The sequence below is a fragment of the Pelodiscus sinensis genome, chromosome 1 (assembly GCF_052426305.1).
Source record: "Pelodiscus sinensis isolate ZL-2025 chromosome 1, ASM5242630v1, whole genome shotgun sequence".
NCBI classification, from domain to species: domain Eukaryota; kingdom Metazoa; phylum Chordata; order Testudines; family Trionychidae; genus Pelodiscus; species Pelodiscus sinensis.
In genome coordinates, this window is record NC_143052.1 from 309,866,946 (window position 1) to 309,884,597 (window position 17,652).

A 17,652-nucleotide genomic window follows, 5' to 3' on the forward strand; every position below is an offset into this window, starting at 1 on the left:
GAATCTTAGATTGCACAATAAAGATGATTTTTTAGCCCACTTACATTGCAAAGGAACCAGTTTCATGGAACCTACCATCATCTGTCTTCTAATAATTTATCATCAAATTTTCCATACTACATCACAAAAAATGATGCTTATTGCTTTGGAGGGCACTATAAAAATTACATAATTCCTCATTCCTTTTGGATGAACAAAAGGAAGAAAGGAAATTCAAAAGCTGAAGAGATTAATTATTGCTAATTGATAGCTATTGAAATCTTAATTCTATATGGCATAATTACACTATAATCAATGAAGCTATTATTCAAGGACCGAGTTAATGTTTTGGGGAGGATATAATGGCTGACTATGAAATAAGAATTTTTAAAAATGTTCCAGTGTGCGATCTGTCTTGATCATAAATCATTTGACAAGAGAGAAACTCTACTCAGGTTTAGAGAATGAATAATTCAGTTACAAAATCTAGACGTAGTTATTCTGCTTGAATAGCAATTTTGAAATTATTTATTAAGTTATTAAATGTTTCTCTTTAAGTGCTTTCTAGAATACATCAAAGCCAGTTTTAAGAGATAAAGGAGTAGTGCAAAAATGTAAAAATATTTCATATAAAGTATGGAAATAGGAGCTATTAAAGGAATGAAGTAGAGGTGTAAAAAGAAGAATAGATACCTGTATGCACAACTAGGACTTTATTCCATATGTATGGTATAATGTACTATTAAACAATGAATAATCTTATCCTAATCCCCTATTTATGTGTCTGTCTGTCTGTCTGCCATGATTCCTGTCCATATCTTGTGATTGAACTACAGCAGTGGTTCTCATCCAGGGGTATGCATACTCCTTAATGTACACAGAGGTCTTCTAAGGCAATGGTTTTCAAAGTTGGATTGTGGGCACACCTGAGTAAGCCACTAGGGGGTCACAACACTTTGTTTACCGAGTGTCTGTAGCCACGGAGCTTCGCAGCTCCCATTGGCTATGGTTCACCATTTCCAGCCAAGGGGACACTTACATCTCTGTGACACTTTCGTATTTCTGTGTCTGATTTTGCAAGCAAGTAACTTTTAAGTGGGGGAAAACTTGGGGTGCACAAGACAAATCAGACTCTTGAAAGGGGTAGTCTAGATAGATTGAGAACCATTGCACTAGAATACTTTTCCCCCCTATTTTTCTTAGTCTAGGTTGAAAAATCACTTTAGAGTAGTATGAAGAGTCCCAAACGAGGAATGTCTTTGGATCCTGATCCTATTTGAGACTCTTGTTATTACTGTCATATAAATAACAAAACAGATAAGGCCAATCCTGGTACAGATCACTGCAGTATTCTGTTAGCCTTTTAGTCATTGAAAATTCTGCCCCTTTGGCCTTTTTTAGCATAGACTGGAATAATCTAAGTACTTTAAAATTGAAGATTCATTGTTGCTGAGGAACATATTTGTTTCTTTTGAGAAAAGTTTCATGATCTAGTTAACCATTTGAAGTATTATGAATTATTTATTCAACGGAAATGGCCTAACTATCTTTAAACTCCCATTACAGGTTGCACCCCTATAAACTGGAACTCTCTAGTCCAGCAACAAGCGTGGGCCAGAGAGTAGTGGTGTGCTGTAGGAGGTGGGGGGCAGGAAGCCCGGCACAATGCAGGGAGGGTGACATGTAGCCCAGCTCATAGCTCAGCTGGGCTCCGGGGGGGGAGCCTGGAGCCAGTGCGTGGCTCAGCTGGGCTGTGGGCAAGGGGTGGGAGCTGACTCACAGCTCAGCTGGGCTAGGGGGGCAGTGGCTTAGCTGGGTTGCAGGGCAGCCAGGAAGCCAGGGGTGAGGAAGGGCAGGTGGTGGGTCTGGCAGCAGGAGGGCCATAAATGACCTTCTCTGGTCTGGCAAAATCCCTCATCTGGGGATTAAGAGCTGAGCTCTAAATTAAAGTAAATTGTCATGGGATGAAAGGGAAGGTCCTTTCATGAATTGATAACTGGTTCAAAGATAGGACGCAAAGGTTAGGAATAAATGGTAAGTGTTCAGAGTAGAGAGGTGTAACTAGTGAGGTCCCCCAAGGGTCTGTACTGGGACCAATGCTATTCAGCCTATTTATAGATGATCTGGAAAAATGCGTAAACAGTGAGGTGGCAAAATTTGCAGATGATTCTAAACTCCTCAAGGTAGTTAAGACCAAAGCAGATTGTGAAGAGCTTCAAATAGATCTCAACAAAATGGCAAATGAAATGTAATGTTGATAAATGTATTTTTTTTCCAATGCACATTGGAAAAAATAATCCCAACTATACATATGACATGATGGGGACTAATTTGCTACATCTACTCAAGAGAGAGATTGTGGAGTCATTGTGGATAGTTCTCTGAAAACATACTCAGTGCGCAGCAGCAGTGAAAAAAGCAAATAGAATGTTAGGAGTCATTAAAAAAGAGATAGAGAATAAGACAGAAAGTACCTTATTGCCTCTGTATAAAACCATGGTACACCCACATCTTGAATACTGCGTACAGATGTGGTCACCTCATCTGAAAAAATATATATTGGCATTGGAAAAGGTTCAGTAAAGGGCAACAAAAATGATTAGGGGTTTTGAACGGGTCCCATATGAAGAGAGATTAAAAAAACATGGACTTTTCAGCTTAGAAAAGAGGAGAATAAGGGGGGATATGATAGAGGTCTATAAAATCATGACTGGTGTGGAAAAAGTAAATAAGGAAAAGTTATTTACTTATTCCCATAATATAAGAACTAGGGGTCACCAAATGAAATTAATAGGTAGTAGATTTAAAACAAATAATATTTTTCTTCACGCAACACACAGTCAACCTGTGGAACTCCTTGCCAGAGGATGTTGTGAAGACTAGGACTTTAACAGGGTTCAAAAAAGAGCTAGACATATTCATGGAGGTTAGGTCCATCAGTGGCTATTAGCCAGGATGGGTAGGAATTATGTTATTAGTATCTGTTTGTCTGGAATGGATGACAGGAGTGGAATCACATGATGACCTGTTGCAGTCACTCCCTCTGGGACATCTGACATTGGCCACTGTCGGCAAACAAGATATTGGGGTAGATGGACCTTTAGATATCAATTTGGTGTGATCCAGTATGGCTGTTCTTATGGGACCAGTCAGGTCCCGAGGGTGCCAGACCAGGGAGGTTCAGTCTGTACTGTGTTCAGATTATCTAACTGTTTTTCTTGGAATTCCCACAACTGATTTTTATGTGTTTATTCTGTTCCAAAATGCCTTCTAAGTGTCAATTTAAGGATTTTGAACTTATTTTAAAAGAATTAAATGTTTACCTCTGATTTAATGTATTTTAATTAAATTGACTCTCTCATTTTAGTGTATATAGGCTCCGGAAATTACTCAGCTGCTATGACCCTAATGAACCAGTGTTTCTTGGAGAGCGTTATGGCTACGGACTAGGAACAGGAGGATACAGTTATATCACTGGCGGAGGAGGGTAACTTACTTTATTTGAAATCCTACTGAGAGGTAAACCAGTCACTCTTCCAATGCAAACATTTTGGACTATTATAGCTCAGACAAAGGTGACAAAAATAATGTGGTTTTATCAGATGATATGAAGTAGTAGCAGTAAGAGGAAGGGTCCTTTGAGCACAGTTATTGCCTTTGAGAGAGAGTATCCCTCTCACTCTGTCTAGGATGTTAGTGAAAGTGATTGTTCCCCTTTTAGTTTTAGGGTTGGTACCAATGGAAGATCATTCCTCATGTAGAGAGACCATTGCACATAGCTCGTCCAGGAGGGATTTGGTGAATAATTTGGGTTTCAGATTCATATATCCATGATCCTCTAGGCTGATGTAAATAACATAAGTGAGACCCATCTCTTATGGTTCTGATCTGTCAGTCTATTTTGTTGCATAGTTGTTGATCCATTATGCAATTTAAATGTGTTAAAATCTAAATTATTCAGTCCCATGCTCTGTAAAATGCTGTTCTCCAGGAAAAAATAAATATTATATTAACTCAGTAGACTGTTCATGAATCCATAAATAAAGAAGACCAATTAGCTGGTGTTTTCATTATCTTGCATAGTCTGGGCCATCGTTCTTAATTATGTAAAGTTTACTCCTTTCCTAATAAATCAATTTTTGATTCTGGAATGCTTGCCATTAACAATAGATCTTTTAAAATATTTTCTATTGTTTGTATCTTTGAGATGCATCAAAGCTTTCTGATATTCAGGTCTGTGAAGATATGTATATACGATATCAATCCTCTTTCATATCCCTGTTTATTGTTCAGGAAATTTATTGGGAAGATAGTCTGTCAAATTAAAGATCTTGTAATCACTTTGCGGCTGCATCTAGACTGGCAAGTTTTATCAGATGATATCAGATGTACAGTTGTCTACACTGGCCGCCTGAATTTGCGCAAGAACATTGACGATCTGATGTAAGATTGTCAGTGTTCTTGCGCAAATACTATGCTGCTCCCGTTTGGGGAAAAAGCCTTCTTGCGCAAATGTATTTGCGTAAGAGGGCCAGTGTAGACAGCTGAAAACTGTTTTGCTCAAAAAAGCCCTGATGGCGAAAATGGCGATCAGGGCTTTCTTGCGCAAAACCACGTCTAGATTGGCACGGACGCTTTTCCGCAAAAAGTGCTTTTGCGCAAAAGCATCCATGCCAATCTAGATGCTCTTTTTCCGCAAATGCTTTTAACGGAAAAACTTTTCCGTTAAAAGCATGAATGGAAAATCATGCAAGTCTAGACGTAGTCTACCTGTGCCATTTTTGTTATCAAATAGAGGGTTTTTAAGTTTGCTAACTTTGTGCTTTTTACTTTGTTCTTCTATGACAACTTTTCAACAGAAACACATGCTCTTCCAGTCAGAAGACATGGTTATTATTGCTCCCTTTGATCACGATTCTATTGTGCTTGCCCTCTATTCTTTTTCCTGGCAGATTGACCTTAAATTGGCACTGCTGGTTCTAAACCCTGTAACTGCCTTGATCAAATTTTATTCCTTGAATTTTGCGTTGGATGCATCTGAGTCTACATCTGCCATTTAAGAATTCTATTATACTGAGTGAACTCAAGCAGATATTTTTTGCCAAAAAAAAAATAAAGGAAGAAGAAAATATCTTGTGGAGAGTAATTATCACTTTAAACAGCTAGATTGCCATATACAGTGATAGAACTGGATGGAGTTACAGACACTGCTGCAGAGAAGGGAGAGCCATAGAATGTGAAGCAAGAAAGTATGTCCTCAGCTGCAGAGCTCTGGATCATCATGAGACTTCTGTGGAGCAGCCACTATCAGAGGCTTGTTTTACTGGTAGAGACCTGAAGGTATCCATGCTGCAGATGATATTTAAATGCAAGTCTTAGGGAGCCAAGCTGAACTGTGAAGCTTTGCAGCACATTTTAAGATATTATTCTGTTCCTGTTGATAGCTCTAATACCAGACTGTGATACTAACATGTTACCAGGAAAAATAGCAATTCAGATTTAAAGTTCCCCTTTTTTTTAATATTGCTATATTCTAATTATCTAAATGAACAAAATAATACAAAATATTTTTACCAAACCATACAAGAAGCATATCCAAGTGAAACTCACAAGAAAATCATGTGTAAACAGATAGACATTTTTGTCAAGAATAACATTTTCACAATATAAATATTTCGTAAAATATGTTTTATAATTGCATTTTTATTAGTTTGAGGAGGGAAAAAGATTATTATGCAGTTCCTATGAAAATATAGATCAGTTTCAAACACAGGACTAAATTATGTAACTATAGGTTTTCTGAATACTGTATGTTCTATGTATATTCTCCATTCCACCAGAGTTCTTCCCTAATACTACATCAAGAATAAAAGGTGATGAGGTAAGGGAAAGGGAAAGATCACTACCAAGTAAAGTGTTGAGTAATTAAGATTTTCTATTATTAAATAAATCACATGATAATTTAATCTCACTATCTAAAGAAACTATGTCTCAGAAAAATCCTCATCAGGAATTCAAACCTGAATGCTATCGTCTCACATCTTTCAGTTTCCTAAATATAGTGCAGCAGTGGACTACATAAATTCCATGTTGTGATTTTGTTCCATTGAGCAAGATTTATTAAATGAAAATTATTTACAGTTATTTAACTATATTAGTAATGAGTATCTCATACTTTCTGTTTGCATTCATCATTTAGGATGGTTTTCAGCAGAGAAGCAATCCAAAAATTACTTGCCAGTAAATGCCAATGTTACAGCAATGATGCTCCAGATGATATGGTCCTTGGAATGTGTTTCAGTGGTTTAGGAATCCCCATAACACACAGTCCACTTTTCCATCAGGTGAGAGAGACATTTTTATAAGTATTGAAAATTGGTAATTATTTAATTTATTCATTAATTTAAAGTGCACCCAACTCCTTAAAATCCCATACAAATTGGACCATACCAATAATTATAAGCTGTCCTAATCTCAGCCATTCGAACTCCAAAACCCACTATTTACTCCTTCCAACCAGAGAGCTTGGTAAAACAGATACGTAGATGTTTTAAAATGTAAAGTTGAGAATAACCATTTTAATAGTGCTACAGAGGTGTCTCTGTCTCCTCCCCCAGCAATGACAAGGATTTAGGACTAAATTTAATTACTTAGACACTTAGTGGGATTTTCAAAAATGGTGAAATGCCTAAATCTGATTGGAAGTGCTTTTGAAAATACTATTTTGTATCTATTTGCTTCTTTAAGCATCTGAATACCTTTAAAATCTGGCCCTTAAATTCTGCAGTGATCAATTCTATAGGATTCCCCCCATACATTAATATTTACAGACTTTAATAGTAATTTGATGCTGTCTATATTAAAGTCATAAAAGTTGAGTAAGTGGAGAAGCAAAGATTGTTTCCATTAGCAGAGAACTGTAAAAGGCAGCAGGCACAAGAGCAGGCAAAAGTATAAGGGGGAGGGGAGAGGCCATTGGTATGAAGAAAGGAGAAATACTGTTTATATGCATCCAAAATGTACATATTTTGGAAAGTTTTTGAGGTGAGTGTACCCAAGATTCCCATCTGATTCAGAGGCTGAAAATCCCCAGAAAATGTAATTCCTTGCTTTACCATCAGTGCACTTAAGCATTTTTCAGTTTATTTAATTTATAAAAATTCACAAAATTGAAATCCATCCTCATTTGTTAAATTCCTTTATATCCCCTTTCTTCACCTTTAGTTTATAAACCTATCATATAATGTTATAACTTCCAGAAGTCTTAAATCAAACAAATTCAAAAATTTACAATGCATTTTAAGACAGCTAGCCTCCTGCACATTTTGTCTACTTTCATCATGACAGCTCAGTTAATGTTTTTTGATTCCTTATAGATCTGTGATATGACTTCTTGCAAGGAAATTAATCATTTTAGATTAATACATGCCAATAAATATGGGAAAATAACTTTTTCCATCCTCTGACATTTGATTTCCTAATGCTATAAGAAGCAATATCAAATGACTGTCATTTTTATTTCCTAAAATTAATTATTACGTGTACTATATTTTTGAAATAAGGTATAAATATCTATATAGAGGGGCAGATTGTGAGTTATTCTGTATGCAAGTGAAAGGGAGTAAGGAGGCAGAAGGAGTAAGGAGTGCACTTTCTCTCTTTGTGCAAGCGTGCTGTGCCACTGATTGCTGCACATGTGGGTAAACAGTCTCCACAGAGCTGCAGCATCCTCCCCTTGCACAGATGGATGTAGTAGCTGTGGAACCTTGTCTCAGCCCCTCAGCGTGCCCAGTAGTCTGTTTGTGCCAGGACGTTGGAGAGTATATGCTGCAAAAAAGTATAGATGGAGTGACCCATCCCAGTTTGCTTTCTCACAAAAGTAGCAGGAAAGAGGGGAAATAGATTGTGATTCCTAGAGTGACAGACTCCTCTTGGCTTACTGCCGGCAACAACTTCGTCTTTTACTCTGGAACAGATTGCGAACCGAATCAAGCTAATCATGAAGTCAAATTCACTGTCATACTTTTCATGAACATTAGCCAGAAAATATAAAATAATTTGATCTTTGTATTCTCTTCCCTATACAAAAATGTTTTAATATATCATATTATACATGAAAAATTAATAAAATATAAAGTTTAAACCAGTCTGCTCAATATATTTTCATGCATTTATTTAGCAACTACTAGAAAATGTAGCATGTAGAAAGTACTGAAAAAATTATACAACATGCTGTAAGAGACATATGATTGTTAATGTACCATGTCAAGATTGTAATAAAACATGAAGTACATCTTTGATTAAGGATATTAAATATAGCAATGGAAGTAATGTGTGGGAGTGAAAGAGCAATCATGGAGCCACTGAAATGACACAAGAAGATGTGGTTTTAGAATAAAAGCTTTTTGACACTTCCCTCTGAATTGAAAAAGTTCCTTTCAGCTTGACATTTTTCATGCTTTGTCTTAGGTCACAGCACTGGTTTTTAGTGGGAAGTTTTGAGGTAAGTTACCAGCTGTCACAACCTTGGTCAACCCTACTGGCACTCACCAGGCTTCTGTGTTTAGACCCACATGCTTGACTAATATGCTCTTAAACTCTCTTGGGTCTCTAGGTAGACTCCCCACACCAACTTTGATTTAGCATTTGGGATCTGAAAAAGTATCTAATTGTTACAGTTGGTGATAATTGTACACAGTAATTGAATCCCTCTCAGTGAATGTCTTAGGACTCTTCATCTTGAGCTCAATAACAACCAGTCTGCTGCTGTCATCCATGTGTATACCTCAATACTTCAGTATCTTGAGGCTATCGAGGAATAATTCTATGCAGATCTTCACAGAATCTTGACCAACATTCCCATGATGACCAGACCATACAGATTTGCTCAGGAAGAGGATGCTGTTGGAGTTAGCCTTTCCTACCCCTTCTTTTATGATTAGTGCCATTCCAGAGATCTGACACCATCAAGGGTCAAACTTTGGAGATAGGTAAGCACTTTTGCCACCTCAGTAGCTAACTTTCTCAAAACGCAAAAATTGACAGTGAGGTGCAGCTTGGGATTCCCTGTGCAAGTGCTTACTTAGGGAAATTTCTCTGACATGTTTTCATGGACTGGGACCTATGGCAGGACTCCAAGATCCAGGTCTACAAGACAATTTTTGTTTCTACACTTTATGGATACAAAACCTAGATGACGTATCAACAACACCTCAAGAGTCTGAAGAGATACCACCAACAATGCCTCCGTCAGATCCTTCTTGTCAAATGGCAAGATCATTGAACTAACGCCAGTATCCTGGCTGAAACTACTGTCACCAGCACTGAAGCAGTGATCTTCATGCACAAACTTCTGTTGTGTGTGGATGCCAGTCTCTCACCTCCCAAAAGAAATCCTCCACTCTTAGCTTGCCTATGGTCAGACATCCTGTTGTGCTCAGAGAAAATGCTACGAAGATGCACTGAAAGCTTATCTTAATAAAACTGATGTGGACATCACAAGCTGGGAGGAGCAAGCCACCATCTGACCCCAATAGCTTCATATCCTCCATCAGGCAATGGCCTGCTTCAAGGAGAAGCACTCTTCCCTCAAAGTTAGAAGGAAAGAGAGATCGAAGGAAAAAGAAGGAACTTTTTCCCAGCAAGCATCTGGCCTGCCATGAAATGTCTGTACCTACTGAAGGCGGACTTATAGCTCCAGGATCATATTCCTGAGTCACCTCAGTCAGAACTCATATGTAAATCCAAAGTAGAGATCATCCTCAAATTGAGGGTTCTCTAGTGAATGAATGGAATGAATGATTGAATGAATGGCATTTTCAGAGCATGAAATAAAGGATCAAAAAGAGGAAACAATCAGGAGAGTACTATATAAGCATCTGATGATATTCAAAGTCATACATTTTAAGTCAGAGTTATCTAAAGTAATCTGAAATATAAAGAATGTTGTAATTAGTACAGATGCTATTAATGTAGATTTGTTCCTTATTAAGGCAGCAGAAGGTGTATATAATTTTCAAACTAAATATACTAAATTTTAGATTATTGAAATAGGGTGGAGTTTTTAGCCAGTCTCAAGCAAAAGTAATTCAATAATTATCTATGGCAAAGTAAATCATAGAATCAGAGGATTGCAAGAAACCTCAGGAGGTCATTGAGTCCAACCCCTTTCCCCAAAGTAGGACCAACCCCAACTAAATCATCCCAGCAAGGGCTTTGTCAAGCCAGGACTTAAAAACCTCTAGGTTGGAGATTCCACCACATTCATAGGTAACCCATTCCAGTGCTTCACCACCCTCCTAGTGAAATAGTTTTTCTTAATATCCAATTTAGACCTCCCCCACTGCAACTTGAGACCATTGTTCCTCGTTCTGTCATCTGTCACCACTAAGAACAGCTTGTCTCTCTCCTTTTTGGAACCTCCCTTCAGGTAGTTAAAAGCTGCTATCAAATCCCCCCACAATCTTCTCTTCTGTAGACTGAAAAAGCCCAAATCCCCTCAGCCTCTCCTCATAAATTATGTGCTCCAGCCCCTTAATAATATTGTTGCCCTCCATTAGACCTTCTTCAATGCATCCAAATCCTTTCTTACGATGATAAAATCTGTAGATAGTCTCCATTTCAATATGTCTCAGGGTAGCAGATTGCCTCTTGCTTCTTCACTGGTTGTTTTGTTTTTAAAATAATCATTGTGGTAACTTAAATATCAAAGAAGAAGACATTAAAAAGATCCTGTTCTTGGGGTTAAGTTGAATATTCCTTCCATACAATCTGGTAATATAAAGTGAATCACATAAGCATTATGGTGCATTCATTCATACCGTGACCATGATAATTTCTAAACTGGCAGGTCCCCTCCAAGCAAACAGATTTTGAGTTCATTCTACGTTGTTTAAACTTTGGAGCTTGGTATAACATGAAAAGTGTGATTGAAAATTTAATACAAACATTTGTGAAAATATTTCACCTGTTTTCCTCTATTGCTGCTACTACTTCCTCTACTGCTACTTTTACATGTTGTAACCTTGTCAAGCTGAGTAGTACGACTGAAGCACCATAATCAGATGTAGGATTGTAAATTAATGCATGCCATAAATTTAATAGAAATATGTAAAAATGACCGCAAGAATTATAGAAACTTTTATGGTGATACTATATTATTGATATCAAAATATTTGAGATGAGAGGATTCTTTATCCAAAATTCACTTTCTAAAATAGTATTTTTAAACCAGTGAGAACTAATTTTTTTGTTTTATTCTCCCATCTTAGGCAAGACCAATGGACTATCCAAAGGGCTACCTTGCTCACCAAATTCCAATATCATTTCACAAGCATTGGAACATTGATCCAGTGAAGGTATATTTCACATGGCTAGCACCAAAGATGGAAGATTCATTTACTGAAAAAAAACAGAGGCATATTAGGGAAGATTTATAATATATTAAAGATTTTAAATCTCAATAATGTACTGCAAATTAGTGAGAGGCAGACTGTACTGCAGTTTTGATGTTGTGTTGTACTACTTGTCTGCCATATTGCATAGAATACTGATTTTTCAGTCCAATACATGTTGCACTTGTTAGAAAAGGAAGAGGGACACAGCTTAATTGTGTGAGTGTGTATTGATGGCTTACTTTGGAAATACTTTTGAATTTTTAATCTTGTGACCATTGTATTTTAACATGTTTAATGTACAATATTTGTATATGTTCTTGTTTGGAATTTTTTGTCAAACACCAGCAATTCACATTTCTGTTTTCTTCATTATTTACTAGTTCCCTATTTAGGGGCCTAATTCTAGAAGGTAATAAATATGTACACAGCCCATTGATTTCAGATGAACTGCTGGACTCTTGAAATCAGTCTGAATCAGGCCTTAAATAATGAAAAGATAAGGAACTGTGACTGTGTTTCAATAAACAGTGGCCTGGAAAGAAAAAGTTATGTTCTGTACTTTGTATTGCTTTCAAATAGAGATGTTGCAGATACATGGGACAAATGACTCCCTTTTGAGTTTGATTTACTATTTCACCTTTGATCAGGTTAGTTTTTTGTAAGAAATATCGCCTTAGGAAATCCAAAGGAAGGTCTGGGATTCTTTAACCTTGAAAGTCACCATGGTTCATTTAAAAACCTGGTGATAGTTTCTCTCTTTGGCAAATACAAATGTTTGACTCTAAGACATTTTTTAAAATCTAATGTTTAGATATTTATAATGTTCACATCACCATATTATCTAAGTGCCAAGCTAAAAATTAGTTTGTAACATCCATACATAACGTATATCCATACATATCTACAGTATATACAATACAAAAAAGTAATGTGACCTATATTAACACGCAAAGAGTGCTGCATACAGGTTGAACCTCCTAAATCCAGGACTCTCTGGTCCGGCAACATCTGTGGCCCAGCAAGCGCCCAGGAGTGCAAGCCAGTGGAGAGCCTCAGCTACACAGGGCAGCAGCGGGACTGGCAGGCTCAATCCCCAGGGAGCCCCGACCAGGTTGGAGCAGCAGTGGGACCAGCAAGCCCCATCCCTGGGAAGCCCTAGCCACGTGAGGCAGCAGTGGGGCAGCCGGGGAACCCCGTCCCCAGGAAGCATGGCCAGGCATGGCAGCAGGGGAACCCCATCCCCCAGAAGCCCCGACTGGGCGCAGCAGCAGGACAGCCAGCAGCTGGGGAGGCCTGTCCCTGGAGAGCCAGGAGTCAGCTGGCAGCAGTGTACCGAGCCCAAGTCCTATAGCAGCAGGGCTGGAGCCCAGTGGCACGTGGGCCAGAGCAGAGCCAGATGGAGGGAGGAGCAGTGCCCTGGGAGGCTGGTGGCAGGGGACCTTCCCTGATCCAGCAAATTTCCTCATACAGGATAGGTCAGGTCCCCAGGGTGCCAAATGAGGGAGGTCCAACCTGTCTTTTAATTTTTTTGTTTTTACGTATAATTCAGTTTTGTAACGATATTTGTATAAAATCTGGCTTTAGTGTGTTCTAAACTAATACTTAAATAGTAAAGCATTTTCCCCTTTTAAGACAACAGCATATGGTGTGTGTGTATATGGTGTTATCTGACTTTGTTTGCTATATTGTAACCAAATGCAGGGTCTTAAAGCCATATTAGTGAAACTGTTTATTTGTACATATTTTTAAAATATTTTCTGTAGTTCAGTACTTCAGTTCCAAAGTAATGCAATACTTAAATGAGGAAGTGATTTAGTAATCACTGAGAAGTATGCACATTTTGGTGAATGTAACTTGTGGATTTTAAGCATTTGAATAGTGATCACATTCATAGTGGTTTAAAATAATGTTCCAATAGATGCAACCAATGTAATATAACTTTTTCTTTCCACTACCAGTGCCTTAAATCAGTAGACATTTCTACTGATACCAGAGCTACATTTTTTTGGTACTGTGGATGTTAATTAGGATTATTGTTTAGAACTGTGAGAGCCTAAAACTGAATAAAAACATACTTGTTTAACTTTTTGAGTGCATTGTTTCCATACTTCTTCAAAGACTAAATATACTTTGGAATGTTTAAACTCTTTTATCCAATACTGCTTGTGGTGAATACACTATTGGATGTTACAAAGTTAAACAGAGGTCAATGGCACCAAGAGAGTTCAAATAGTGTTATTTTTTCTGGTTCCTGACCTCTCTCCCCAGTCCACATTGGTTGCCCGTGTCTCTTTCTATGCAAATGGTAAAGGCAGATTACATATTCTTGGTTGAGTGCCCAGCACACAGGGATAATGGTCCCCAACTCGGACTCCTAGGTGCTATCACAAAATAAATATGCAGTATTACCAGGCTGGTATGAGGGCACTATTACCGAACGATCTAAAAACCCCTAAAACTACACCTAAGAAAATACGATACTCCAATGCACACGCTCCTCCATGAGAGAACAAACACATGATAAATGTTAGTTCAGTTGCTAAACGTACTAGTGGAAGGCACTCAGATACCATGGAGATGAGCATGGTATAGGAACCTGAACAGAATGGAATAGTAAGCCAGAGAGAACTTCTCCCTCCAGAACTGAAACATAGCAGCTTTTAAAAGACCCTGCCTTATCATTACCCAAGTTTTTAATTACAATTCTTTGGGATGACTGTGAGTATTGTGAAAGCTGAAACTGGAGGGGGGTGGGGCAAAGACAGGAACTATTGATGCAGTCATGAACCTTCAGATGTTAAGATCAAACAGCTAGACAAGTTGGAGCAAGAGCTGACTTTTAAAGTAGCTGGTATTGAAACTACGAGTTGAACCTTTCTAATCTGGCAACATCGGTGGCCTGGCATGATTTTAAATTAGCTGGATGTCCATCTATCATGGCTGTATCCATGTTTCCCATGGTCTCATAAAGTTTGTTTACCGGCACTAGTCCTGGTTCTCAGTGTTCTGTGCTCTTAGATCTACCCTAAATGTCTTCTAAGAGCCCAGTAAACAGTGGGAGTGTTGGTAATGCTGCAAGATAATATTGACCTTCCATGGTTTGTCAAATTCTTTGGTTCTCCACCGGTTATGTCCTGAGGGTGCTGGACTAGAGAGATTTAACCTGTACATTGTACAGATATAATTTCAGTGTACGAGAGAACAGGGTGTTCTCCTGAGGAGCTAAGAGAAGTTACATTAGACCATTCCAGACTACTGTACCTCTTCTTGGGAGCCTGATTTGTCATATACCACAGGTGTCATCTCACTTAAAAATTACTTGTTACAAAATTAGACATAAAATTACAAAAGTGACAAGCTCACTATTACTGAAAAATTGCTTGTAGTCTCATTTTACCATATAATTATAAACCAATTTGAATATAAATATTGTACTTACATTTCAGTATATAGTATAGAGAGCAGCATAAACAAGTCATTGTATGAAATTTTAGTTTGCATAGACTTCAATAGTGCTTTTTTTTATGTAGCCTATTGTAAAACTAAGCAAATAATCAGATGAGTTGACGTACTCCCTGGAAGACCTTGTATCCCTTATTGAAAACTAGTATATTAGACAATGGGGTGGGGAGGGAGCCCTGAGAACAGAGAAGAAAGATTTCTTTCCTCCATTGATTGTATTCTATGCAGATCAGATGAGATCATCTTAATGATCCTTTCTCTGGGTTGGTAAATTACTTTTGAATGCCTCAGAAGGTTGCAGTTGACAAAACACAGAACCCTATCTTGTCTGCCCTCAAGACTCAGGAAATTAGCCCTAGAAACATCATTATCAACTATCAGCAAATGTGTCTCTCAAGAGAAAAGCAAGAGTACAAAAAGCACCTTTTCTCCAAGAAGAAAAAAATCAAGACTTTCAAGATTTTTCAATTGTTATTTTGAAGCAGAGAAGAGAAACGGGAAGACAAAGAAAGCTTGATCAAAATGAGGCTTTCAATTTAAATTTTAAATTCACTTTTATCAAGCAAAGCGAGGCTGTTACTGTCTGAAATCTAACTGCTTGCTACTTGGAGCTTGATCCATTCCTTTTCCAGTGGTGAAGCACTTGAAGAAAAGGAGGTTATTTAACACTGTTGTGTAACTAGAATTCTTTGAGATGTGGGATCCCTATCGATATTACAATAGACTCCCTCCATCCTTCCCCTCTGCCCCAGATCATGATTTCAATTATGGTAAAAAAGGAACTGGAGAGGCTGGTTCACACCCAGCCTTTATACCCTCTGATCAGGGCACAAAGAAGCAAACAGGGCTAGTGCAAATCAATGGGCACAGCTGAAAATGGTTCTGATATTAGGCCTGTGGTGTGCATTTATATACCACAGTGAAATCTAGGTAGGGAGCACACCTTAAAAAACTCCAGTTAAACTAGGGAAGTAACCTTTTCTGCTTAATCATGCTCAGGCAGGAGTTGGGAGAAAAAGGAGAGCTAAGGATGACTTTAAATTATCCTTTCACTCCTGGGCTAGTCTACGCTGTTTGTTTTTTGCAGAAGAGGAAATGCAAATGAAGAGGAAGAGGTTTTTGCGGAAAATCTGCAGTATAGTTGGGGCCATTTTTCTGAAAAAAACCCTTTTGCGCAAGATCCTATAAACCTCATTTTTTGAGGAATAAGGGATCTTGCACAAAAGGGTTTTTTCCCAAAAAATGGCCCTGTCTACACTGTGGGGTTTTTCGCAAAAACCTCTTCCGCAAAAAGGATCAGAAGAGAATGTGCAAATGAGAGTAGGAGATTTGCAAATGAGTGCTTCATTTGCATTTCCTCTTCTGCAAAAAAAAACAAACGTGTAGACATAGCCCTGGTTACTTTATGGCTACTCTGATTTATTCACAGATGCCCATGACCCAAGGGGGTCATTTCGACAGCCAGAGATTGCCAGAATGCAGAGATGCCCTAGACATGTATGCTTTCTCCTGTAGATGCCTTTTACAGGTGCTGTAGAGTAATTGGGAGATATGGTTACAGAAAAATCATTTGATCCTCAAGGCTTCAGGAAGACATTACAGCAAGAACTGAGCAAATATAATTCTTTGGGCAATTTTGGATAATTAAAAGGATTTAGTCACAGGACAGAAGAGATTTTTAGCTCAGTTAAATATAGAAGATCAGAGTTTTCAGCAACATTGAATAACACAGGGTGGCTACGTCTACACTGGCATGATTTTCCAGAAATGCTTTTAACGGAAAAGCATTTTCGGAAAAGCGTGTCTAGATTGGCAGGACGCTTTTCCGCAAAAGCGCTTTTTGCAGAAAAGTGTCCATGGCCAATCTAGACACGCTTTTCCGCAAAAAAGCCCCGATCGCCATTTTCGCGATCGGGGCTTTTTTGCGGAAAACAAATCTCTGCTGTCTACACTGGCCCTTTTGCGCAAAAGTTTTTCAGAAAAAGACTTTTGCCTGAACGGAAGCAGCATATTTCCGCAAAAGCACTGACAATCTTACATGAGATCGTCAGTGCTTTTGCGGAAATTCAAGCAGCCAGTATAGCCAGCTGGCAAGTTTTTCCGCAAAAGCAGATGATTTTGCGGAAAAACTTGCAAGTCTAGACACAGCCAGTATGTTTGCAAAAGTGGAATGGCAGGTTCAGAGTGAGGCCAAAGCTATGAGGTAGTCTCTAGTTTATTTAAAAAATTATTGGTGAAGTGATAAGTGGTTTTCCTTTTTTAGATATACTGTAGGTATCTTCATATATATCTGTGTATATACCTATAAAGGAGGTATCTGAAAATGAGACAGGCATAGGAGAGTTAATTCTTGACATCGCATCTCTGTTATCAGCATTCACAAATGACCTTTGATGGTTTTGGCTTGATGGTTGACAGTTTTTCAAACTCATCCCTGCAGAGCATTGTTCTGAATCAAATCCTTAAATAATCAGCTTCTCCAAAGGTCATGGGTGTATAAAATTCATGTTTGTGAGTTTCATTTGCAGAATAAAGATTGTAAAGATAATAGATTTAAACACTGCAATACTCTCTACACACTCATGACCTTGGCTCAGAAGGCAAAACAGTGTGGTGATTGATGATGTGCTTAGATACCAATTGCTAGGCTCCTTAGGAATACTTACATGGATACAGATGTTCAACACAACTTTTATATTAGTTCAAGATAACTTTTAAATGATGGCTGTGAAGTGAAAAACTCATTTTTTCCTATTTTTAGTCACAAATTAGAATAATAGAACACTAGAGCAGGAAGAGACCTTGAGAAGTCAAG

General features: G+C 38.1%; 1 protein-coding gene across 9 annotated transcripts in view; it reads left to right on the plus strand.

Annotated features, from left to right (window-relative positions):
- The window catches only part of B3GLCT (beta 3-glucosyltransferase), a 118,112-nt gene extending 104,646 nt beyond the window's left edge, over positions 1–13,466 (plus strand). For 7 of the 9 annotated variants that reach the window (XM_089775536.1, XM_089775535.1, XM_089775540.1 and 4 more), the window contains 3 exons: positions 3,347–3,466; positions 6,179–6,323; positions 11,250–13,466. In XM_089775536.1, the coding sequence (XP_089631662.1) occupies positions 3,347–3,466; positions 6,179–6,323; positions 11,250–11,417 (433 nt within the window). In that variant the 3' untranslated portion in view covers positions 11,418–13,466. The other 2 variants (XR_016348536.1, XM_089775538.1) reach the window with 2 other exon arrangements.
- The last annotated feature ends 4,186 nt before the right edge of the window (positions 13,467–17,652 follow it).